At 45.4% G+C, this 27,661-nt stretch overlaps 1 protein-coding gene across 2 annotated transcripts in view; it reads left to right on the plus strand.

The window, feature by feature from the left end:
• Nucleotides 1-27,661, plus strand: part of nlgn4xa (neuroligin 4 X-linked a) — a 253,448-nt gene that overhangs the window by 201,246 nt on the left and 24,541 nt on the right. For both annotated transcript variants that reach the window (XM_052026496.1, XM_052026495.1), the window contains one exon: nt 4,517-4,702. In XM_052026496.1, coding sequence (XP_051882456.1) covers nt 4,517-4,702 — 186 coding nt within the window. The remainder of the gene's footprint in view (nt 1-4,516; nt 4,703-27,661) is intronic.

The raw sequence follows: 27,661 nt of genomic DNA on the forward strand, positions 1-27,661 counted from the left end.
AGGGGAAACCTCCACTCCGTATCTCCCCAGCTGAGCCCTCTCAGAATTTTGTACTTATCCACTCAGCTGGGTAGCACAGTGACAGAGTTTGTCGAGCTGCTGCCTCACAGCTCCACAGACCCAGGTTCAATCCTGACCTCAGGTGCCGTCTGTGTGGAGTTTGCACGTTCTCCCTGTGACCTTGTGGGTTGTCACTGGGTGCTCCGGTTTCCACCCACATCCCAAAGACGTGCAGGTTAGTGGGTTAATTGGCTGCTGTAAATTGCCTCGAGTGCGTTGGTGAGTGGGAGAATCTGAAGGAAGTAATTGAGAATGTGGGGAGAATAAAAATTGGGATTAATATAAATGGGTGGTTAACGATTGACATGGACTCAATAGGCCAAAGGGCTTTTTTCTTTGCCGTACCTCTCCATGACTCTATGACGTTAGAGAAAAGAGGGCTAGTTTACTGTTCTCATACCACACCCTGCCAATTCTTTAGGTTAGGATTACAATAGCAGGGAACTGCTTAGTTCTTATCTTTGAAGCAAACTTGCTGCCTGACCTGTTCTCGCAGCTACCATCGGGCAGGAGGTACAGAAGCCTGAAGTCCCACACCACCAGGTTCAGGAACAGCTACTTCCCTTCAACCATGCGGTTCTTGAACCAACTGGTACAACCCTAATCACTACCTCAGTATAGAACTCTATGACCACTTTGATCACTCTGCACCACAATGGACTCTTTTTGTTCTAATTGTGTTCTTTCTTACAAAAATTGTGTATCATTTATGTTTAATTTACATTTTTCTTGTGAATGCTGCTTACATGATGCTATGTGCCTGTGATGCTGCTGCAAATAAGTTTTTCATTGCACCTGTACATATTTGTACAATAAACTCGACTTTGACTTTGACTGTGCAGACCAAGGGACTGTCTTGATTTTGAGTTCTGCTGTGTAACTTCACCAGAAGAAGAGTTCTCTTCACTGCACCAGCATTTCCACTCGTACAATTCCACATGGTTGCCTCACGAATTTTCCTAATGATGCAAATTTAGATGGAGATGGGATGCACATTTGTAAAACACTTTTCATGATCTCAGAACATCCCGCAGCACTTTATGACCATTGAAGGATATCTGGAACATTGTCCTGATAGTCATGTGGAGGAAATGGCAGCCAATTTATCCGCAGTGAGTCTTCTCAAGTCAACAATGAGGTGATATATTTCGGGGGGATTGCTGAGTTATAAAGATTGTCTGGTACACTCGAGCGAACTGCCTGCACATTGTTGACACGATGCCACGAGGCACTTTACATCCAGCTGAGAAGACAAGTGTGATTTAATAATTCATCTGAAAGGCAGGGCCATTGACAATACAAAGCAACACAGCCGTCCCTCAACTTTGCACTGGTAACATCAGCCAAAATTAGACTCTTGACTAATATAGACAGAAGGTGCTGGAGCTACTGAGCAGGTCAGGCAGCAGCTGTGGGGAGAGAGGGAGAGAGCTCGAGCCGATGTTTCAGTTACCTGAATCTCCGGACTGTGATTTGACCCCTTAACATCCTGACAGAGGGATGAGCCTGTATTCAATGAATGACATGGTGGCAGAGCAGTCAATGCTGCTGCCTCACACCTCCAGCCACATGGGCTTGAACCTGACCTTGGGTGCTGTCTGTGTGGAGTTTCAATGTTCTCCCTGTGACTGCATAGCTTTCCCCTCAGTTTCCTCCCATGTCCCAAAGACGTATGGGTTGGTAGGTTAATTGGTCACTGTAAATCGCCTATAGTATGTAAGTGAGTGGTAGAATCTGTTGGCCGAACTCATTGACTAAATTATCCTTCAGTGTACCATAGAACCATAGAACCATACAGCACAAAACAGGCCCTTCGGCCCACCATGTTGTGCCGTCCATCAGACCACCCTCACACTACCTAACCCCTTCCTCCCGCATATCCCTCTATCTCACATTCCTCCATATGCCTATCCAACAAGCTCTTGAACCTGTTCAATGTATCTGCCTCCACCACCACCCCAGGCAGTGCATTCCATGCACCAACCACTCTCTGGGTGAAAAACCTCCCTCTGACATTTCCCCTGAACCTCCCACCCATAACCTTAAAGCCATGACCTCTCGTCTTGAGCATTGGTGCCCTGGGAAGGAGGCGCTGACTGTCTACTCTATCTATTCCTCTCAATATTTTATATACCTCTATCATGTCTCCTCTCATCCTCCTCCTTTCCAGTGAATAAAGCCCTAGCACCTTAAGCCTCTCCTCATATTCAATACTCTCCAATCCAGGCAGCATCCTGGTAAATCTCCTCTGCACCCTCTCCAATGCCTCCACATTCTTCCTATAATGAGGCGACCAGAACTGAACACAGTACTCTAAGTGTGGCCTAACTAGAGTTTTGTAAAGCTGCATCATCACCTCACGGCTCTTAAACTCAATCCCGCGATTTATGAAAGCCAACATCCCATTGGCCTTCTTAACTGCTATTTCTACCTGTGAGGCAACTTTCAATGAACTGTGAATATGAACCCCCAGATCCCTCTGCTCCTCCACACTGCCAAGTACCTTGCCATTCACCCAGTACTCTGCCCTGGAGTTTGTCCTTCCAAAGTGTATCACCTCATACTTCTCGGGATTGAACTCCATCTGCCACTTGTCAGCCCAGCTCTGCATCCTATACATAATAGGTATACATAAGACCACAAGACCATAAGACAAAGGAGCAGAAGTCGGCCATTCGGCCCATCAAGTCTGCTCCGCCATTCTATTATGAGCTGATCCATTCTCCCATTTAGCCCCACTCCCCCACCTTCTCACCATAACCTTTGATGCCCTGGCTACTCAGATACCTATCAATCTCTGCCTTAAATACACCCAATGACTTTGCCTCCACAGCCGCCCGTGGCAACAAATTCCACAGATTCACCACTCTCTGGCTAAAGAAATTTCTCCACATCTCTGTTCTGAATGGGCGCCCTTCAATCCTGAAGTCATGCCCTCTTGAACTAGACTCCCCTACCATGGGAAAAAACTTCGCCACATCTACTCTGTCCAAAGTACCAATGGGAGTTGATAACATATGAGAGAGAATAAGTGCAGGGCTACAAGGAAACATGGAGAGGGGGATTGGAACTGATAGGATTGCTCTGCCAGGGGATGGTATGGCCCCAGTGGGTTGAGTAGCTCTTTTAGGCTTCTAATAAGAGAATCTCTCTATAGCATGATTAAAGTGTTGAGTTCCCCTTGACACCTCAGACTCAGGAACAATGCAACTAATCTACCAAGTCCTGGATTTAATAGAAATGCAAAGGTAAAGTGCTGGGAGCTGGCATGGAAATGATGGGTTGAATGGTCTCCTTCTGTGCTGTTATAAGTGAAGTCCATTAGGAATTGTGTTCATGTTGGCTAAACTGATGTCTATTAGTTCTCCAAGCAATCAGCGATAACTAGATCCCTGTTCTACCCATCTGAGACATAACCAATTCCTTAGGTGCTGACATTGGAAGAGAAAGCATGTGGTATTGATAGAGAGACTCACCAGGATGTTGCCTGGAATGGAGGGCTGTAGTATTGGACAGGCTGTGTTTATTCTCCCTGGAATGTAGGAGGTTGAGGGGTGACCTTATAGAGGTTTATAAAATGACAAGAGGTACAGATCGAGAGTCAAGGATAGACAGAAACATGCACACATCTACATACACACGTACACATACATACTTATACACACATGCATTTTCACTCTCACACACACACCTAAACACACACTCACACTTTCGTACACACATTCACAAATACAAACTCATAATTTTGCATACCTAGTTAGAGAGAGGGTAGAGAGTCAAAGTCTTTCTCCAAGGGTAGAAGGCACAGGTTTAAGGTGAGAGGGAAGAAAATTAAAGGAAATCTGAGGGGTAAGTTTTTCACACAGAAGGGTGGCGGTTATCTGGAACAAGCTGCCAGAGCAAATGGTGGAGGCAGATCCAATTATAATGTTTAAAAGGCATTTGGATATTGGTATTGGTATTGGTTTATTATTGTCACTTGTACCGAGGTACAGTGAAAAGCTTGTCTTACAAACTGATCGTACAGGTCAATTCATTACACAGAACAGTTACATTGAGTTAGTACAGAGTGCACTGATGTAGTACAGGTAAAAACAATAACAGTGTAGAGTAAAGTGTCACAGCTACAGAGAAAGTGCAGTGCAATAAGGTGCAAGGTCACAACAAGGTACATCGTAAGGTCATAGTCCATCTCATTGTATGAGGGAACCGTTCAATAGATACTTGGTTAGGAAGGGCATAGAGGGATATGGTCTTAATGTGGGCAAATGGGATCCATGTAGATAGGCATCACATGGACAAGGTGGGCCAAGGTGGCTCATTCCTTGCCATAGGATCCCATGATTCGAGGAACACAGGGGTTACTTGATCATGTAGAATCCAGAAACTCTTCTGTTGCACTATGGTCACTGGCTGTTGAATCAAACTAAATTAATTGTTTTGTTTTTCTTTCTAGGCTTTCTAAGCACAGGTGACCAGGCTGCCAAAGGGAATTATGGGTTGCTTGACCAGATCCAAGCACTAAGGTGGATTAGTGAAAACATCGGAGCTTTTGGAGGAGATTCAATGCGAATTACTGTCTTTGGTTCTGGCGCTGGAGCCTCCTGTGTGAGCTTGTTGACTCTCTCCCATTATTCAGAAGGTAAGGAGTCCTAAGGAGGTTTGGGAAAAAAAGTAAAGTGATCAGGACTTCCAGAGATTGTATAATTAGGATTTAAGAGCAAGAGTGATTTATTTTAGATGATTACAACAGTCATCATTCACAAATGAACTCCATGAACCCCGTCAAAGTATGTCAGATAATGGTGGCACTCCATTGTGCTCTCCTTCTGAAATCCATTACGCTGAAGTCAATAGAACAAATTTCAGAGGTGGATCACGATGCTGTGTGCAACCATTAATGGGGGACGAATTTCAAAGCTGCACCAGAATGCTATATGCAGCCATCAACTGGGGATGAATTTCAGAGCTGCATCACAATATAGTGTGCAACCATTGACCAAGGACATATTTCTTGGCTTCTACCATGCAGCGAAGACTTGGTAATGAGCACACACTTCAGTCCCAACACAGCTATTAGTGATTTACAGGGTTTTCACGACAATTCATTACCATTACTAATAAAGTACACCCCCGCAACAGAGGGGTTGCATTCCTCGAAAACCGACTGTATCACAATTTTCTATAACATGAACCCTTGACAAAAACTGACAAAGTCTGTTGTTTCATTTGCATTTTTGTATTTATTTAGTTATCTTTTTCTAACATAAGTTCCATAAGAGTGAGTTTTTATTCCATATCTCACATTTTTTGGCAGTGACTTGTGAATTCCGCGAAGGTGAATTTCTGTTACACAAACTGTCGTAACGCAGGTGTACACAGTATTCCAGATTTAGTTAATGTACTGAACCACAAGGTCATGGAGAGAATTGATTTTGTCTCCCCAGCTGTTAGACCAGGTTTCTGATCCAGTGACATAACCCCTGTACTGTTGTACTCATTCTGCACCTGGGGAAGGCTGAGGATGTGTATTCAGATCAGCTCAAGTATGGCTAACTTTGTCCATTTTTGGTATTGGTATCGGTATTGGTTTATAATTGTCACTTGTACCGAGGTACAGTGAAAACCTTGTCTTGCATACCGATCGTACAGATCAATTCATTACATAGTGCAGTTACATTGAGTTAGTACAGAGTGCATTGAGGTAGTACAGGTAAAGACAATAACAGTACAGAGTAAAGCGTCACAGCTACAGAGAAAGTGCAGTGCAATAAGGTAGATCATGAAGTCATAGTCCATCCCATCGTATAAGGGAACAGTTCAATAGTCTTATCACAGTGGGATAGAAGCTGTCCTTGATCCTGGTGGTACGTGCCCTCAGGCTCCTATATCTTCTACCTGATGGGAGAGGGGAGAAGAGAGAATGACCCGGGTGAGTGGGGTCTTTGATAATGCTGGCTGCTTCATCAAGGCAGCGAGAGGTAAAGACAGAGTCCAAGGAGGGGAGGCTGGTTTCCGTGACGCGCTGGGCTGTGTCCACAACTCTCTGCAGTTTCTTGCGGTCCTGGGCAGAGCAGTTGCCGTACCAGGCCATGATGCGTCCAGATAGGATGCTTTCTATGGTGCATCAATAAAAGTTGGTGAGTGTCAAAGGTCATAACAAGGTAGATTGTGAGGTCAAGAGTCCATCTCATCATATAATGGAACCGTTGAATAGTCTTATCACAGTGGGGTAGAAGCTGTCCTTGAGCCTGGTGGTACGTGCCCTCAGGCTCCATTGGTTGATGCTTAGAAGTCAGAGCTTGTTTGAAGAAGTCAGATAAGTCGGTATTCATAGATTTGTAGAGTCCATGAACACTACCTTGTTACTCCTCTTTTGCACTATTTATTTATTTTTGTAACTTATAGCAATTTTTACGTCTTGCTGCAAAACAACAAATTTCATGACATATGTCAGTGATAATAAACCTGATTCTGAGAGATAACGTATGGAAACAGGCCCTTAGGCCCACCAAGTCTGAGCCAACTATCAACAACCTGCTTTTACTTTAAGCTGAGATTAATCCCATTTTATTCTTCCCACATCAATTCTTCCACAAATTCTACCCCTCAAGTACACACTAAGGGCAATTTGCAGTGGCCAATTAACTTCCCAACCCCAGCGTTTTTTAGGATGTGGAAAGGAACTGGGGCACCCGGGGGAAACCCACAGGGAGAATGTGCAAACTCCACAAAGACAGCTCCCAAGGTTGGGATCGAACCCAGGTCCCTTGAGCTGTGAGGCAGCAGCACTACTAGATGTGCTACACTACCACCATAAACTGTGGGGACAATTCAGGGGAATATGGGAAACTATGTAAACAAGTAAACAACCTACAGCCGGTGCTCACTAACTGATGATCTTCGATCCAACTCTCCTTAAACAGCACACCAAATTTAAAGTAGTGTTTGGGCTTTTCCTGTTGATATGAAGAATAGTGGTTTTGTTTGACATATTATTTGAGTAAATTTGGAATATTGTGATCAATTTTGGGCCCTGTGTCTAAGGAAAGATGTGCTGGCCCTAGAGAGGGTCCAGAGTGGGTTCACAAGAATGATCCTGGGAATGAAAGGCTTAAAATATGAGGAGTGTTTGATGTCTCTGGGCCTGTCCTCGATGGAGTTCAGAAGGATGAGGGGGGCTCTCGTTGAAACCTGCCAAATACTGAAAGGGTTGGACAGAGTGGACATGGAGAGGATGTTTCCATCAGTGGGAAGTCTAGGATCCGAGGGCACAGCCTTAATGTAAAGGGACGTCCCTTTAAAACCGAGATGAGGAGGAATTTCTTCAGTCAGAAGGTGGTGATTCTGTGGAAGTCATTGCCACAGAGGGCTGTGGAGGTCAAGTCACTGGGCGCATTTAAGGCAGAGATTAATTGGTAAAGGGGTTAAGGGTTAAGGGAAGAAGGCGGGAAGAAGGGAATAGCGTTGAAAAAAATCAGCCATGATTGAATAGCAGAGCAGACTCGATGGGCTGATTGGCCTGATTCTGCTCCTATATCTTATGGTTGATGGTCTAAGTCGCAAGTGTGTTCAGATGCCACTCACTTTGGTTCCAACAGTTGATTGCCACTTCTTGAAAGTGCCTGTAATTGTTCCTATCCCTCTGTGTCCCAGCCCCTTCCCATCTCTGTCACCTCCTGCAGCCTTGGGAAACCTCTGCGCTCCTTGAATTCTGGACACTTACCCGATTTCCATTGCTCCACCATTGGTAGCTGTGCCTTCGCCTGCCTACACTCTTAAGCTCTGGGATTCCCTCCTGGACCTTTCTGACTTGCTCTTTCCTGCTTTAAGAGGTGCCTTAGAAGCAATTTTCTGACCAAGTGTTCGTTCATGGGTTGGAATTTCTCATTATTCAACTCAGCGTCAAATTTTATTTACTAACCACTAGCAGCTGGGAACGTATTGGTACCTAGAATGTGTTTGACAAATCCCAGTTGTTGTTGTACCCTGTTCAGATTTGAACTATTGTATTTGGACGGGGAAACAATGATGCAATTGTAGGGGAAATGTTAGCCATTAAGAAATTCACCACATTCTTGGTGTTCACTGTTGCTAGGGCAGCAGTGATAGGGCAGGGAGCTGAAAATGTATCTCCCTGTCTGGATGGGGAAGTTTGGGACTGTCCTCATTAGGAAGAACAGGGGTACAATGTGATGAATGTCTTTCAAATGATGAAAGCAGAGAACAGAATGGGTTTGGGATGGGTAGGGGTACGGCGACGAGTGTCAGTAACAAGCCATTTAATAAAACTAAATATATGAGGTTGAGCAGAGAGAGCAGGAGAAACTGAGGGTGCTGAGAATTTGGAGTTTACTTCCAGGGTCAGAGGTTGAGACAGTAACAGTGGCAACATTGGATCAGTTGAAAGGAAAAAGAGTTTTTTTTACAAAATGTCATCATAGATGGCAAGACCAGCATTTATCGTCCATCCCTAATTTCCCCTGGACTGCGAGACTATCTGGGGTATTTCAGAAGCCAGTGAAGGGTCAACAACACTGGGGACTCTGGAGTCAAAACGTAGACCACATTGGATAAGACGGGCAAAACCTCCTCTTCTGAGTGACATTTGTGAAGGGGTTACATGGTCTTCCTCTTGCTATAATAACATGGCTCAAGTTCTAGCAGTGTTATTGGCCACCAACCCTCCCATCAAAGTCCAAGAGTTTATTGTCAAAGGCATGTATGCACAGGTGCAATGAAAAACTTGCTTGCAGCAGCATCACAGGCAAATAACATTAGAGACACAACATTCACAAGAAAAGCATAAATTAATCACAAATTATACAAAATTGTTCAAGAAAGAACACAATTAGAGCAGAAAAAACCATCAAAGTCCATTGTAGTGTTGCTCAACTGAGGTAGTGATTAGGGTTGTGCTGGTTGGTTCAAGAACCGAATGGTTGAAGGGAAGTAGCTGTTCTTGAAACTGGTGGTGTGGGACTTCAGGCTTCTGTACCTCCTGCCCGATGGTAGCTGCGAGAAGATGGTATTGGTAGGCTTTTCATTAGTTGGCCTACAGCTGTTGGAAAGCATGTTCTTTCGAATAGGACTTTAAAACAAGGCCCTGTCTATCCTCTCAGGTGGAAATAGAAATTAAAAGGCGCTATCTTGATGAAGCCCTTCTCTGCCCATACTCTTCCCTCGAGCAGCATTGGTCAAGATTATCTGCTGGGCCTTTTATTACAGTTCAAAGGCTTCATGGTGATCATTAATGAGACTAATTTTCCATTATTTAATTAGTTAAATTTAAATGCCATGAGTGGAATTTGTATTTGTGTCACTGGATTATGAGTCCAGGTTTCTGGGTGTCTAGTCCAGTAACACAACTAATACTCAACTTTGTGTGCATCAAGGTAATAGGTGGTTGGAATGATTTTCTCATGCGGAGGGAAAAGTTAACATGAACTGATAGGCTTGACCGGGTTGCTCCCATGTTCTAATTCCTAGCCAGTATTTATATATCTATTGATCAATTCGATGAGTAGGAACCTGAGCGTGGTTGCCCCATTTCTGAAACTCTTGGTGGTAAGTAACTAGAACACTTTGGGATGCAGAGCTCAAGTACAGAAGGTGCAGTCCCAAGGAAGGTAACTTGATCCATTGCATTTTGGAAGTACTGAGGAAGCATCTGATGTTGGAGGCCTTTCTCTTGTGTCCATCCACAAGGCAGGACCTTCCGTTTATGGAGGAAATGCAAAGCTCTCGTGTTGGTCTCAGGAAGATCGCAGACTGTGCATGGCCTGCCTTTGAGCTGACTGAAAGCTGTTGCACGGACCTCTTCTCATGGTAGTTCTGCATTTCAAGTGTCAAGGAACTTTTTGATGAAGTTCAACACTACCATTGGTGCATCAACACAGTCTTCGGCTAACTGAGGAAGAGAGTGTTCGATGACCAAGGTCTCAAGATGAGATAAGACATCTTTATTAGTCACATGTACATCGAAACACACAGTGAAATGCATCTTTTGCGTAGTGTGTTCTGGGGGCAGCCCGCAAGTGTCGCCACTCTTCTGACGCCAACATAGCGTGCCCAAAACTTCCTAACCCGTATGTCTTTGGAATGTGGGAGGAAACCGGAACAATCACCATGGCCTATTGGATGGCAGTAAGCCACATCTTCCGATAAAATACAGGAAGCAAGGCTAGCCACCAACAATACCTCTGCAAAATCCTTCAAATTCACTGGCCAAATATGCAAACCAATGTCAGCATCCTCTCCCAGTCTCTGAAGACATTCTTGGATCATTTCCTTTGTCCGTCTGGTAATCCCTTCCTGTGACCGCGTTTCTGGAGTCTGGTGTCGGGCAATGAATGATGTGTATGTAATTCAGGCCTCAGTGCTTGGGCTGTCAATTCCAGAGAGGCCCATTAATTTGGTTCACTTTCTACTGCCAATGGATCTGGAAGATTTTGTAAGGCAGTGTATATGTCAACTATCCAGTGTTTGAAGTGCCTCCCCTATTCAGATAAGATAAGATAAGATAAGGTATCTTTATTAGTCACATGTACATAGAAACACACAGTGAAATGCATCTTTTGCGTAGTGTTCTGGGGGCAGCCCACAAATGTCGCCACGCTTGCGGTGCCAACATAGCATGCCCACAACTTCCTAACCCGTACATCTTTGGAACGTGGGAGGAAACTGGAGCACCTGGAGGAAACACATGCAGTCACGGGGAGAACGTACAAACTCCTTACAGACAGCAGCCGGAATTGAACCTGGGTCGCTGGCGCTGTAATAGCGTTACGCTAACCGCTACACTGAATCTCAGTATATAGAAGGGCAGGGATCACTACTGCCTGGTAGACAATGAACTTAGTGCAGAGCCTGAGGTCTTGATCTTCAAACAATTTTCCTCATTTGGCCATAGGACCTGCTGGCGTAGAGAAATCAACAGTGAATTTCAACATCGCATTTTAACACCTTTCATGGGGCCAGCCTAGGGACTATCTCTTGAAAGGAACATTAACCTGAGGACCCACTACCCTCTCAGATAAAATTACAATACGTACTGCACTGTTTTCAAACAGAGAACAGGAACTCTCCGCAAGCTGTGTTCATCTCTCGAGCACCACAGAAGTGGAGACTATCTAGTCATTGTCCCATTGGTGTTGTGGAAGCTGCGTTTCCTACATTGCTGTTGGTTGGAAGCATGTCTTGCATTGTGTCACAGATCAGATGTAGGATGGGGGGGAATGAAGGCAGCAAGATGTGAAAGGAGTCTCCTGAATCCCATTTGGTTGACAGAGCCAAGGGTTTTCTTGAAGCAACTGCCTAAGAAGATTACAAAATTGCTTCATGAGCTGTAAAACACATTGAATGTTCAACATTGCATCTCAGAAGGAGTGCCCTTCAACAGTGCAGTACCCTTTTATGATGCAGGCTAGAGTAGCTCTTAGCACTAGGAACATAGAACGGAACAACACAGGAACAGGCCCTTCGGCCCACAATGTCTGTGCTGAACACAATGCTGAAATAAACTGAATCTCCTTTGCCTGCACATGATCCATATCCCTCCAGCCCCTGCATATTCATGTGTCTGTCTAACAGGCTCTTAAGCACCACTATCGTATCTTCTTCCACCACCACCCCTGGCAGTGCATTCCAGGCACCCACCACTCTCTGTGTCCTGCACATCTCCTTTTAGCTTTCCCCCTCTCACCTTAATGCATGTCCTCTAGTATTTAAAAGATTCTGCCTGTCTACCCTATCTATGCCTCTCATTATTTTATATACTTCTATCAGGTCTCCCCTCAGCCTCCGCTCTCCAGAGAAAACAACCCAAGTTTGTCCTACCTCTCCTTTTAGCTCATACCCTCTAATCCAGGCAGCATCCTGGTTAACATCTTCTGCACCCTCTTCAAAGCCTCGACATCCTTCCTATAATGGGATGACTAGGATTGCACACAATAAGGGTCTTGAGCCCTGATCTAAACTCAGAGTGCTGCGCTGTGACCCATGGTTAACACAACACTGTGAATGATCACAGCATGGCACCGGCTTTAAGGGAGATGCTGTTGCCACTGGCAAGGATGAGGAGTACTGTCTTCCCAATTAGGTTGATAGATGTCAACAGTGAATCTGGATCTCATTATCAACACAGTTAGCAAGCCTGATCAAAAAGGAGATAAGAGCATTTTATATGCTCCTTCAGCAGTGCCTCAGGGTCACACTGAGATACTGATTACAATGTAGATGGAGGTCATTCAGTCCATCGAGTTCCAGCAGAACAAATAAAAATCAAAACATTGCTGATGCTGAAAGTCTCAGGTAATAATAGAAAATGCTGGAAACTGTTCAGGCTGTGAGTGTGGAAAAAGGCCCAGTTCGTGTTCAAGGTCTGGTTCTGATGAGGGGTCCTGGACCGGAAACATTAACTGTTTCTCTTTCTATAGACGTTGCCTGACCAGCTACCATGGTGTGGTGACTTAGTACAAATGCACACACAGACACACACAGACACACACACACACAAGTACACACACACACAAATATGCACGCACACACTCAAATGCACACACATAGGCACATACACACAAACATTGACACACAGATGTAAACAGACTAACACATAGACACACATAAACGCACACACATAAACACACATGCACACAACCACACACACAGACATTGACATACGCCCACACACAAACATGCACACAGACATAGACATGTACCCTTGCACAGACATTGACATACATACATAGACAAACATAAATAGACACATGGACACATACACACACACACACACACAACCTGTGCACATAATTTCGTTCACACCCTTCAGCCATTGCCCTGTTTTCCCTTTCTCACTCCCAACCCACCCCGACCTCTCCCCACTCCCGGGGCTCCAACTAGTCATTCTCTCCAAGAGTGTGTTTGTGCTCCCTCCCCTTCACTCCCCTTCAGTTCCACCTCCCCGACCCCACCCCCTCCCCCCACTAAACTTCCCAATCACCAATGAACTGCATGAACTGCACCCTTCCCTCCCCAACTCCCAGTCCCAGCAGCTGCACCATCCAAAGCCTGTGGGCTCAGCCCAGACACACCCTCCCAGACCTGTCCCAGAAAACCCCATCCTCTGCAAGAGAGAAGGTATCAGCTGTCTCAGGCATCAGGCTTTGTCCAGAAGCCCTAATGGAATAGAGCTTTAAATGTCAAATATGAACCTTGTCCAGCTCAGCAGGCAATGTTTTTTCAGATGATTTATAGTATTTGGCATGGTACTTTTTGCAGTTAAAGCTAAGAGATTTCAGTGCTGAGTTATGTGGTATTTTTCCACTTTGTCTGCCTTTCTGGTTTAGTAGGTGGTTAGCTCTAGCCGTGTCTACCGTAGCCACAGCTTCAACGTGGCACCTGGTGGCACTCATTCTGGTCATTGTGGCAACAGCAATTCCAACCAATGTGTGTTTCTATTCATACAGCTTGGAAACATGGCCATTCGGCCCACCTTGTCCACACCCACGTGGGCATTCATCCACGTCGACTGTTTATTTCCCTCCATAGATGCTGCCTGACCTGCTGAGTTCCCCTGGCACTTTTTGTGTATTGCTCCAGATTCCAGCATCTGCAGAATTTTTCGTGTATCCATCCATATTAATCCCATCTTCCAGTACTTAGACAGGTACATGGATAACAGCACACACAAAATGCTGGAGGAACTCATCAGGTCAGGCAGCATCGATGGAGGGAAATGGACAAGTCGACGTTTCCGGCCGAGACCCTTCATCAGGACTGGAAAGGAAGACCTGATAGAATGCAGACCTGGGCTGAGAAGTGACAGATGGAGATCAACCCGGAAAACTGTGAAGTGATACGCTTTGTGAGATCGAATTTGAAGGCAGAGTACAAGGTTAATGGCAGGACTCTTAGCAGTGTGGAGGAACAGAGGGATCTTGGGGTTCACATCCATCGATCCCTCAAGGTTGCTGCGCAGGTTGATAGGGTTGTTAAGAAGGTGTATGGCGTGTTGGCCTTCATTAGTCAGGGTATTGAGTTCAAGAGCCGTGAGGTAATGTTGCAGCTCTGTAGAACTCTGGTTAGCCCACACTTGGGTTATTGTGTTCAGTTCTGGTCACCTCATTATAGAAAGGATGTGGAAGCTTTAGAGAGGGCACAGAGGATATTTACCAGGATGCTGCCTGGATTGGAGAGCACGTCTTATGAGGATAGGTTAAGCGAGTTAGGGCTTTTCTCTTTGGAGAGAACGAGGATGAGAGGTGACTTGATAGAGGTGTACAAGATGATAAGAGGCATAGATCGAGTGGACAGTCAGAGACTTTTTCGCAGGGCGAAAATGGCTAATACAAGGGGACATAATTTTAAGGTGATTGGAGGAAGATATAAGGGGGGTGTCAGATGAGATAAGATAAGATATCTTTATTCGGCACTTGTACATCGAAACACACAGTGAAATGCATCTTTCATGTAGAGTGTTCTGGGGGCATCCCACAAGTGTCGCCAAGCTTCCAGTGCCAAAATAGCATGCCCACAACTTCCTAACCTGTACGTCTTTGGAGTGTGGGAGGAAACCAGAGCACCCAGAAGAAACCAACGCAGACACGGGGAGAACATATGAACTCCTTACAGACAGTGGCTGGAATTGAACCCAGGTCGCTGGCGCTGTAAAGCGTTATGCTAACCGCTACACTACCGTGCAGAGAGTGGTGGGTGCATGGAACGCACTGCTGGCAGAGGTTGTCGGGGAAGATACACTGGGGACATTTAAGAGACTCTTAGATTGCCACATGAATGATAGAAAAATGGGGGGCTATGTGGGAGGGAAGAATTAGGTAGGTAATAGAGCAGGATAAAATGTCGGCACAAATTCGTGGGCCAAAGGACCTGTACTGTGCTGTAGTGTTCTATGTTCTATGTTCTAAAGGAGCCCTTGCAGCGAGACCTGGACAACTTTAAGCCATGGGCTGATAAGTGGCAAGTAACATTCGTGCTATAAAGGTACCAGGCAACGACCACCTCCATCAGGAGAGAGTCTGTCTACCTGCTATTGACGTCTAATTCATTTCTGTTGTCATGTCCCCCACTATCAATATCCTGGGAGGTCATCATTGACCAGAAACTCAACTGGACCAGCTCCATAAATAATATGGCTACAAGAGCAGATCAGAGGCCGGGGAGTCTGTCACAAGTAACTCACCTCCTGATACCCCAAGATCTTTCCATCATCTACAAGGGACAAGTCAGGAGAGTGATAGAATGCTCTTTACTTGCCTGGATGAATGCAGCTCAACCACTCTCAAGAAGCTTGACACCATCCTGGACAATGCATCCAGCTTGATTGTCACCCCATCTGCCACTCCAAACACACTCCCTCCACCACATGAACCATCCATGAAATGCACTACGGTTACTGTCCTAGCCTCCTCAACAGCACCTCCCAAACCCAACAAGGGCAGCAGGTACGAGGGATTGCCACCAACTGCAGGATCCTTGGTATTGTTACTGCTGCTCTCTTGTCACTGGGTCTGAATCTTGAAACTTGCTACCCACCAGCACTGTGGGGGCACCTGTAGGACTGAAGCAGTTCAAAAGATTTCATCAACCTTCTCAAGGGCAAGGTGATGAGTAAGAGTAAGAGTTCAGGGGACCATAAGTTTCATCAAAGAATGGGACGTTATATTGCAGTTGTATAAGATGTTGTGTACAGTTTTGGTCACCCTGTTATAAAGATGTCGTTAAGCTGGAAAGAGTGCAGAGGAGTTACGGGAATGTTGCCAGGACCTGAGGGACTGAGTTATAGGGAGAGGTTGAACAGGCTAGGACTTTATTCCTTAGAGCGCAAGAGACTGAGGGGTGATCTTATAGAGGTGTATAAAATCATGAGAGGCACTGATACGGTGAGTGCGCACAGTCTTTTTCTCAGGGTTGGGGAATCAAGAACTAGAGGGCATAGATTTAAGGTGAGAGGGGAAAGATTTGAAAGGGACCCCAGGGGAAACTTCTTCACGCAGAGGGTGGTGCGTATATGGATCGAGCTACCAGAGGAAGTGGTTGAGGCAAGTACAATATCAACATTTAAAAGATACTCGGACAGGTACTTGGATAGGGAATGTTTAGAGGGATATGGGCCAATCGCAGATGGGACTAGTTTAGATGGACACTTTGGTCAGCATGGATGAGTTGGGCCGAAGGGCCTGTTTCCATGCTGTATGATCTTATGACTCTAATAAGTTTTAAAGAGCATCTTACTGGAAGAGCGGGTTGTAAAGAGACCGGATGGGTTAGTGGGTGTCCTCCTGTAAAAGACAGATGAAGATACAGATACCAGTGGAGGAGTCAGTAAGATCAGAGATATACAGGAGGTGAGAATTCGAAAAAGGCTGAGATGTTGGAAGGTTGGGGGAGCTTCCAGAGGAGGAGAGGGACAAGATGGAGGAGGGATAAAGGCAATGATACGTTGGAACATTACCAGACTAAATGTCAACATCTAGGGATCAGACTTGCTGTGTATTTGGAGCACAGTATCAGACTCTTTAGCAGTTCTGTTGAAAGGTCAGTGACCTGAAACATTAACTCTGTTTCTCTTTCCATAGATGCTGCGCCATCTACTAAATATTTCCAGCATTTTCTGTTTTACTTCAGATTTTTAGCATCTGCAGTTTTTCTTGCTTTTTCTATTAAACCAGGACCTTGGTAGATCAGTAGAGACACAAGAGAATGCAGATGCTGGAATCTGGAGCCACAACCTTGGTAGATCAGTTGCACAGTTCCTGAACCTGAGACATCTGAGGATCTCAGTGCTTGTACAAGTTCCACACAGACAGCACTGGAGGTCCTGAGGCAGGGTTTCGACCCGAAACGTTGGCAGTTCCTTCCCTCCTGCAGATGCTGCTCGAGCCACTGACTTCCCCCGGCAGATTGTTCGTTGATTCCAGCATCTGCAGTCTCTTGTGTCTCCTCGTCAAGATTAAGACCAGCTCGCTGGAGCTGTAAGGCAGCTGCTCTAACTGGCTATGTTTACCTGTGTTGCTCCTGCAACCTTCTTGCTGATCAATGCGCAGAGATATTGCACCAGTGCAGCTGCATTACTGCACTTCATGGTCCCGTGCACCCACAGAGAAGATATCAGCTTCATCTCAAATGAAGGAGAAGTTGAAATCCTTCTTTATCAGATAGTAATACTCCAAGCAGGGGACTGGTCACCCAGAGAACACGGTACAGTGTCAGCAGTTCTGAGACACCCAATACCCAGTTTAAAAGAAAGCAAAAAACCACAGATGCTGGAAGTGTCGATGAAAAGAAAACACTAGGAATACTCAGCAGGTCAGGCAGCCACTGCAGAGGCAGAGTAGCAGAGTTTACAACCTGAACTATGTTGGTGATGACTGGCAGTTCTGAAGGGTTGCTTCAAGGTGTACAAGTCCCGGATGTCTGCATGCCCGACATTTCCCAGGGTCACACGGAATGACAGCTGGCAGCACATTTGTAGCCCTGCCCTGTAGTTGGATTCTGTGGAGTGTGCTGAGGTTCTGCCAGATTACTTGTGGGAATCTGCCTCCACAGTCTTATCCCAGGCAGACCCAGCATTCTCTCTCAGCTCTATTGATCTCAGTCCCGCCATCACTAACACTCTCTGTTCTCCCTCGGTCTCTATCACAAACACTCTCTACTCTCTTTCTCCATCACAAACACTATTTATTTTCCCTCTTTCCCTCCCCGTCAGCACACACACACACACACACACACACACACACACACACACACACACACACACACACACACACACACACACACTCCGATGCATATACTCTCACACACACACAGACATATGCACACATTCTCACAGATGTGCACACACATGCTCCCACACATACACTCAATCACATGGACACACATGGACAAAGACACACAACCTCAGACATATACACACAGACACACACACACACAAAGGTGTATACACACAGACACAGACACACACAAAGACACAGACACACACAACTTCAGACACACACACAGACACACACACAGACACAAACACACAACCTCTGCCACACGCACACACACACACACACACACACACACACACTCAACCTCAGATACACACATCCCACAGATACACACAACTTCAGACACCCACACAGACACACATAACCTCACACACACACACACACACACACACAACCTTAGACACACACAGACACACACAGCCTCACACACACAACCTCACACACACACGCACACAACTTCACACACACACACACACACACAACCTCACACACACACACACACACACACACACACACACACAAACATTCCTCCTCCACACACCACCCCATTGGCTCCATTTGTGCATTCCTCCCATTTCATTTCCTTGACCCTCTGGGCACTCTGTGACCGGGCCCTGCTGAGTTAGTGAGCGGTGATGTGCGCTACCCGACACCCATTCCTGGCAGCCAGCACTCTTCAGAGAACACAGTCCCCTCTCTTTCTCAATTCAGCAACAAATTACGGCGCATAGGCGTCTCACTGTTCCCCCTGGGACTGGAAGTGAATGGATGGAACAGCACTCAATGCCAGCTTGACGGACCAACCCCTCCTGGTTGGCTCCAAGCTCCTGTTTGAAGATTTTGTTTTAATTCAATACTTCATTCCCACTGTATACTCCCCTCGTGTTTTCTCTGGCAGTGCCGCACTTTGAGAATGAAGTCTGTTCTGGGTTTGAATTCTTTTCTTTCCTCTGACATGGCTTGAGTAGGGACGAACAAAGACTCCTCAGTAATCTATTCACATCTTGGTAATGCAGCCTATCAGACTGAGCACTACATAGCTGCTTTTGTGCTCTACTTCCCAGAATAAAGCCATGAATTATGAAATCTCTGGGGCCTTACGTAACAACCTACTTGTTGAGCAGCAGATCATTTTCCTGTTCCAAAAGGCCAAGTCATTGTGTGCTCCCAGCATATTATCTATCCTAAAAATTGAGATATCTGGGTGAAAGGGCAAAGTTCAACGTGCTACGGTTACAAGGCTTAAGAGAGATGGCGAGCTAAATCAGGAAGTTGTAATTCAGCGAGGCCAAGCTCAGGTTTCAGAAACCCACAGAAAGAAGCTTCAAGAGAATAATTATGAGGGCATGACAGGCAGAGTGGATGAAGAAAAGTTAAAATAAAGACAGCCATTCAAAAGGGCACTTCATTTTATTTCTTCTCTGAACTGTGCAGGGTCAGGACAAGCTATAAAATGTGTTCCCTGTTCAACAAAGAGCACCATAAGCAAATAAAACAGGCACGATGCAAGTGGCTTGGGTTAAATGGTTGGGCTTGGGCCTTCAGGCGTCCTTAAAATTTAATCTTGTTAACGAGATGAGTAATGACTTTGCCTCTCAGTTTTCTTAATTAACACAGCAGGAAGTTTGGGCGACAATGGAAGTCCATTGTGTGTGTGTAGGAGAGAGTAGTGAGTGTGTATGTGTCTGTGTGTGTGAGGACAAATCTGTGAGTGTTTGTGTGTGTGTCTGAGAATGTGAGTGTGCATGTGTGTATCTGAGAGTGTGTGTGTCAGAATGTGTGTGTGCATATGTGTGTGTATCTGACTGTGTCAGAATGTGTGTGTGCATATATGTGTGTATGTGAGAGTGTGTGTCAGAATGTGTGTGCATATGTGTGTGTGTGTGTGTGTGTGTGTGTATGTCTAAGTGTACGCTTGTGTGTGTGCCTGTGTGTACATTTGTGTGTTTGTGTATCTGTGTACATTTGTGTGTGTGTGTGTGTGTGTGTGTGTGTGTGTGCACCTGTGAATGAGTGCACACACCCATGCATTCCTCCTCCAACAAGTCCTTTTTCAATTCTGTTCCTTGTTTTCAAACCCCTCCATGACACAGCCCTCTCTTCCTCTCTGACTTCCTCCAGCTCTACAACCCCCCACACAGACTGCACTCGACTCACACTGGCCCCTTCACCAATCTGACTTCAACTAGTCCACTGATGGGCATTCCTTCGCCTGCCTGATTAACCCCCGACCTTCCTCACTCACCACCTCTATCTCCTCCCGACATTCCACCTCTTGGACTAAATCTTTGGCCAAAAGTTCTGCCCAATATTCATTCCACACTCAGTGCCCTGCTATCACTCTGCTGGTTGTAGGATCTGGCTTTGTGTCAATAGATTGTCATTTTGTTCATCTTATAACAATGATGTACTTCACTGTGAATAGAATACTCCATGATATTCTGAAAGAGATGTGAAAAGCACACATTAAATGCATACTCCTTCTTTTTACTTGCCCTTATGTCTGCCATTATGAACTGGCGTTATGTCATGGAGCTGCACAGCACAGAAACAGGCCCTTCGGCCCACCTTGGGAAAGCAGCCAGCATAATCAAAGACCCCACCCACCCCGCACGTTCTCTCTCCTCCCCCCTCCCATTGGGCAAAAGATACAAAAGCCTGAAAGCACCTACCACAGGCTCAAGGACAGCTTCTATCCCACTGTTATAAAACTATTGAATGGTCCCCTAGTACATTAAGATGGACTCTTGACCTCACAATCCACCTTGTTACGACCTTGCACCTTATTGTCTGCCTGCACTGCACTTTCTCTGTCACTGTAACGCTTTATTCTGCATTCTGTTATTATTTTCCCTTGTACTACCTCAATGCACTGATGTGATGAAATGATCTGTATGGATGGCATACAAAACAAAGTTTTTCACTGTAGCTTGGTACATGTGACAATAATAAACCAATTTACCAATTTACCATGTCCACAGCAACCTTGAGTACCCATCAGTACTAATCCACTCTACCAACACTTGAGTTGTAGCCTTGGCAATTCAAGTGCTCATCTAGAAACCGTAGTGTAGCGGTTAGTGTAATGCTATTACAGCAGCAGCGACCTGGGTTCAATTCCGGCCGCTGTCTGTAAGGAGTTTGTACGTTCTCCCCGTTACTGCGTAGGTTTCCTCCGGGTGCTCCGGTTTCCTCCCACATTCCAAAGACGTACGGGTTAGAAAGTTGTGGGCATGCTATGTTGGCGCAGAAAGAGTGGCGACACTTGTGGACTGCTGCCAGCACATTCTCAGTAATGAAAAAAGACACATTTCACTGTGTGTTTCGATGTACATGTGACTAATAAATAAATATCTTAAGTGTTACAAGAGTAACTGCGTCCATCACTCCCCTTGGGAAGTGTGTTCCACATTCCATCCACTCTCTGGGTGAGAAAGTTCATCCTCAGGTGCGCTTTGAATCTTTTAGGCCTTAACCTAACCAGGCAGGGTAGTGTAGCGGTTAGCATAGCGCTTTACAGCGTCAGCGACATAGGTTCAATTCCCGCCGCTGTCTGTAAGGAGTTTGTACGTTCTCCCCGTGTCGGCGTGGGTTTCCTCCGGGTGCTCCGGTTTCCTCCCACATTCCAAAGACGTACAGGTTAAGAAGTTGTGGGCATGTTATGTTGGCACCGGGAGTGTGGCGACACCTGCGGGCGGCCCCTAGAACACTCTGTGCAAAAGATGCATTTCACTGTGTGTTTCGATGTACATGTGACTAATAAAGAAATCTTATCTTATATCCTCTAGTTTTATACATCTCTGCTCTGGGGCACAGTTTCCTACTCTCTACCCTGCCTCTCCTCCTCATCATTTTGTACACCTCGATCAGGTCCCCCCTCAGTCTCCTCCGCTCCAAGGAGAACAAACCCAGCCTGCCCAGTCTCTCCTCATAACAGAGCAATCCATCCCAGGCAACATCCTGACGAACATCCTCTGCACCATCTCCAGTGCTGTCACATCCATCCTGTAGTGAGACGGCCTGAACAGTGCACAGTGCCTCAACAACAGCCTGACCAATGTTTTATAAAGATGTACCGTGACCTCAGTATTCAGTCTGAACATCATCTGTGAAGTCCTCCTATCGCTGTGTCTATTTCTCTCCATACACATGCAGGTTGCTGGGGATACAGGATGGACAGGCATTCAGGAGAGGAGAAGCATAGTTGAGTCATAGGTCAGAGAAACAGGTTCCTATTTTAGATAACCCTCCAACCCCTCCCCCACTTTCCCCACACCCCCCCCTTCTCTCTCTCCTTCCGATCTTCCTTCAATCCCAGTTTTTTCCCCTTTCCCTCATCTCATGGATCAGATAAGATTTCTGTATTAACTCCCATCTAAGTTGGTCTATTTGCCTGTGTTTGGCCCATATCTCTCGAAAACATTCCTATGCATGTACCTGTCCAAGTGTCTTTTAAATGTTGTTAATGTAAGATAAGATATCTTTATTAGTCACATGTACATCGAAACACACAGTGAAATGCATCTTTTGCGTAGAGTGTTCCGGGGGCAGCCCGCAAGTATCACCACGCTTCTGGCGCCAACATAGCATGCCCACAACTTCCTAACCCGTACGTCTTTGGAATGTGGGAGGAAACCGGAGCACCCGGAGGAAACCCACGCAGACATGGGGAGAACGTACAAACTCCTTACAGACAGCTGCCGGATTTGAACCCGGGTCGCTGGCGTTGCAAAGTGTTTCGCTAACTGCTACACTACCGTGCCTCCATCTCCGTCTGCCATACATCTCTCCCCTAATGGTTCCCATTCTCACCCCCTTTACCAGGGTCCAGCACTGGTAACCCTTTGTGTTCCTGCTTATCTCTCTCCAGCAGCCATCTCTAACCTTCACCCTCCCCTTCCCCACTTTACTCCACCTGCATCTCCATATTTCTCTCTCTCTCTCTCTCTCTCTCTCTCTCTCTCTCTGTCTGCCTCCATCTATCATCCACCTGCCAACTCCACCCCGCTCCCCTCCCGTATCTGGCACTACCTGTCTGTCAAACTATTTTGGACTCCGTGTGCTGTTGAAGTAACTTTGCAGCCGTTCTTAAGACTTATTCACTAATGGCACTTAGGGGAAGAAGAATAGTCTTGAAATTGTCTGCTATTGAAAGAATAAGGATTGTAATAATATTTGTCATTTACACCCCTGGTGACCTGATAGAGGTGTATAAGATCATGAGAGGCATAGACAGGGTGAAAGCACATAGTCTTTTTCCCAGGGAGGGGAAAACAAGAGGGCATAGGCTTAAGATCAGAAGCGACAGATTTAAAAGAGTCATCAGGGGCAGCTTCTTCACACAAAGGGTGGTGTGTATTTGGAATGAGCTGCCAGAAATAGTGATTGAGGCGGGCACATTAGCAACATTTAAAAGCCATCTAGATAAGTCCATGGATAGGAGAGGTTCAGAGGGCTATGGGCCAAACGCAGGCAGATGAGACTAGCTCGCTGGGCAACACAGTCGGCATGGATGAGTTGGGCCAAAGGGCTTGTTTCCATGCTGTATGACTTTACGACTCTCCTCAGTCCACCAATCAGCTCGGACTCCTTTCTAACCACTCCCCCTCTCCCCTTTCTACCAGACACCTCCCCTCTCCACTCTTAGTCCTGATGCAGGGTTTCGATCCAAGATGTCGACAGTTCCTTTCCAGATGCTGCTCCAGCAGTTAAGTTCGTCCGGCAGACTATTTGTTGCTCCAGAAACGGGTCCTTTGGCCAACCTTGTCTATGTTGACCATTGTACTTACCTAGACTTGTTCCAATCAGAATTGGAATTGGTCGACTATTGTCACATGTACCAAGATACAGTGAAAAGCTTTTGTTTGCATGCCATCAACAAGGGAATGGGCAAGAGAGTCAGCAACAGATAAACTGAGAGAGGAGTGGAGATATGCCCTCTTCTCGTTACCACCAACACTGAGGAGGTACAGGAGCCTGAAGGCCCACACTCAACAATTCAGAAACAGTTTCTTCCCCTCTGCCTTCAGATTTATGAATGGTCCATGAACCCAAGAACACTACCTTGTTATTCCTTTTTTTTTTGCACTATTTATTTATTTTTGTAATTTATAGTAATTATCATGTCTTGCACTGTACTGCTGCCGCAAAACAACAAATTTCACGTCATAAGAAAGTGGTAATAAACCTGCTTCTGATTCTGAGATGGTTGACGTCAAGGACATGAAACTTGGTGCTCCCATTGATGGCCAGCAAATGGTATCTGAAGCTTAGCTTAAAGTCAGGTAGGATGGTAGAGTGAGCTTGTGAACGATATAATTCACCCTCAAATATTGCTCTTGGAGGGGAAGAGAAGGTGATATGTTTATAATTAATTAATGCATATTATGAAGATTAGAATATTAAACTTTTAACAGTAGAGTCTGAGGATTTATTAAATGCGTTGAAATATTAAGTAGATTTAATATTAAAGTTTGCATGTATTTTGATGCTCATTAATCCAAAGGAACCCAATTCAGGAGTAGAAGGCTTTTATTTAATTTGGTGTGTTTGAGGTCAAGGACAAAACATTCAGGCCAGTTTGAGGGTTTTAAAAGCCAAGTTAGTTAATGTTCTGGAACGTGTAGGTGTGTGGTGTTGCGGGCTCTTACACCTGTGCATTGGGACCATGGTAAAGGTCAGGTGTGCATCCATCTGACCTCTCGCTCTGACGTTGGATCCCTCTTGACTTCCGGGGTGTACCGTAAGTTGTTGAGAGTTTGAATCCACTTTGCATCTAGTCCCTCAGCTTTACAACAGTCACAGCTTGCTCTCTTAGTATGGCCCCGTTCATTTAAATTATCATCAATGCCCTGAGTTGAAAAGATAAATTAAGCCAAGTTCATACTTATTTCAATGTACATTGAAGTAATATTGAAGGGTAAACATTGAATTCTCCCACTTTAGGTAATCCCCACACCCCTTCCCCACAGTGCCCCCCCCCCCCCACCATGCTTCTTCTCTTCTTCCCTTTCCTGCCCTTTTTTTCCACTCTCTCCGTACCTTTGACCCATGCCCCGATGGATCTGCTCTCCCCTCCTCCCCCAAACCTGCCTATCACTATCTCTTACCTGCATCTACTTATCACCACCTTGTGCCCACCCCTCCTCCCCTCTTTTGTCCACCTATCACTGCTCTGCTTTTCCCTCCTGTATATTGGGCTTCCCCTTTTCCTACCTTCAGTCCTGAAGAAGGGTCCTGACCCGAAACGTTGACCGCCTGCTTTTCTCCAAGGAAGCTGCCTGACCTGCTGAGTTCCTCCAGCAACATCGTGTTTTTCATCTAGATTCCAGCATCTGCGGTCCTCTGTTTCTCTCGTATTGAACGGTACTGGTCAAGAGAAGTGGAAGTCTGGAACAAGTGGTGTACTGCAGGGGTTGGTTCTGGGACCATTATTGTTTGTCATATTTATAAATGACTTGGATGAGCATGTACAGTAGGTGTCCTGATGAAGGGTTTCGACCTGAAGCGTCGACAATTCCTTTCCCTCCCACATATGCTGTTTGACTCACTGAGTTCCTCCAGGAGGTTGTTCGTTAGATTGAATAGTAAGTGTGCTGATGACACAAACATTGGTGGAGCAGTAGGTAGTGAACAAGGTTGTGAAAAAACACAGAAGGATATAGACCATCATGGAGCAGACTCGATGGGCCAAATGGCCTACTTCTGCTCCTTTGTCATGTGATCTTGTGATCTACAAAATGCATTTCAGTTACTTGCCTCGGCACTTTCTTTTATAAGATATCTTTATTAGTCACATGTACCTCGAGACACACAGTGAAATGCATCTTTTGCATAGAATGTTCTGGGGGCAGCCCGCAAGTGTCGCCACGCTTCTGGCGCCAACATAGCATGCCCACAACTTCCTAACCCGTACGTCTTTGGAATGTGGGAGGAAACCAGAGCACCCGGAGGAAACCCATGCCGACATGGGGTGAACGTATAAACTCCTTACAGATAGTGGCCGGAATTGAACCCGGGTCGCTGGCACCGCTAACCGCTACACTACCATGACAGCACCTCCTAAGCCCACAGCTTCTGCTACCACGATGGACAAGGGTATCAGGTGCGTCGGAAACCACCTCCTGCATGTCTTCCACCAAGTCACACTCTTTCCTAACTTGGAAATCTATCGCCAATCCGTCACCACCACTGGGTCTGGTTCATGGACCTCCCATCCAACAGCACTGCGGGAGCACCTTCACCAGAAGGTCTGCAATGGTTCAAGAAGGCAGCTCACTAGCACCTTCTCAAGGGAAGTCAGATTAGGGATAGGCAATAAATGTTGGCTCTGCCTGCAATGTTCAGATCTTGGAAAAAAAATTAATAAATTAAAAAAAGATTTACCTTATTTGCCTGTATTTTATGATAAGTGCATTGGAGCATTCTGAAATCAGGAAAAAAAAACAGAATATAGAAGTGAACATTCTAGTACAGTTCTGCTGTTATGTGTGCTCCTATTGTCCTATGTTTTGGTGAACAGTTATATCCTTCATTATCCTGTTTCAGTTCTACACAATGACCTGTGTGAGTATTGTTATCTGTCAGTCCCTCACTAACATGTTGACATTGTATAACAACAGCTGACAAGTTTAGTAATTAGTGCACGAGATCAGGTAGCACATGGTTGGCTGGTTTCATTGCCATGGAGATGAGAAGATCTCAACGCCGTGAACAAATTCAATATCTGATTTAAGGTAATTGACCAGATAATGAAAGACAAGATGAGGAGAATTTTTTCAAGCGGGATGTTGCCATGATCTAGAATCCACTGCCCGGTTGTCCAAGAGTTTTCAGAAACGGAACTGGGTATCTAATTGTCATGGGTAGAATTGACAAATAGCAATGGAACTAATTGGGTAACTCCTTCAAAGGTTTGGTATGACCCTACTGGGCCAAAAAGCCTCCTATAATGCAACATTCTATGATCCATGGTGATTCATTCATATGACTCTGTAATGGTGCAGTGAATGTTTAACATTGAAATGGTAGACAACCAAGGAGTGTTACGTTGCTGTAGTTATCTACAGCCATTGGTGGTAGATTGTTTGTGGGATTTCTAGAATGAACCTACTATTACAGTGTCTTAAAATAGCCATTTTAAGACTGTGATAGTAGGTTCATTCTAGAATTTAGTAATCTCAAATTTATTCCTGGGCATTATACTCTGGTCAAGTGAATCCTATTGTTCTGTAATTGTCGATCTATTCTGGGATCCTGTAATTCTGGATTTATTCCAGGATCCTGCACAGGATTTTGGAATAAAATTACCGTAAGTGGCTCCAATAATTCCCAATCTCTCACCATCCTAAAAAAAAGAGACAAATGCTGAGCATTTTGTAAATGGCGAGTGATTGGGAAGGGAGGATCTTTAAAGGGTCCTGGTGGTTCTTGCACACAGGTTACTGAAAACTAACATGCAGTAGGCAATTAGGAATGCAAATGGTGTGTTGGCCTTCATTGCAAGAGGATCTGAGTACAAGAGTAAGGATATCTTACTGGCAATTACAGAGGAACTTGCAAAACTGCACTTGAAGTATTGTGTACAATGTTGTTCTCTTTTAAGGAAGGATATACTTGCTATAAAGGGAAATCAACATAGATTCACTGGACTGTGCTTTGGAATGGTGGGTTTGTCACATGATCGAGTAGGCTATGCCTCTATAATCATTGAATGGAGTCCTGGAACAAACCTAACATTACAGAATCAAAGAACAAAGTTACATTTGCAAATGACTAGAACTGTATAGAAGAAAGAGAGATGTCCCAATTGA

The sequence above is a fragment of the Pristis pectinata genome, chromosome 11 (assembly GCF_009764475.1).
Source record: "Pristis pectinata isolate sPriPec2 chromosome 11, sPriPec2.1.pri, whole genome shotgun sequence".
In the NCBI taxonomy this organism is placed as follows: domain Eukaryota; kingdom Metazoa; phylum Chordata; class Chondrichthyes; order Rhinopristiformes; family Pristidae; genus Pristis; species Pristis pectinata.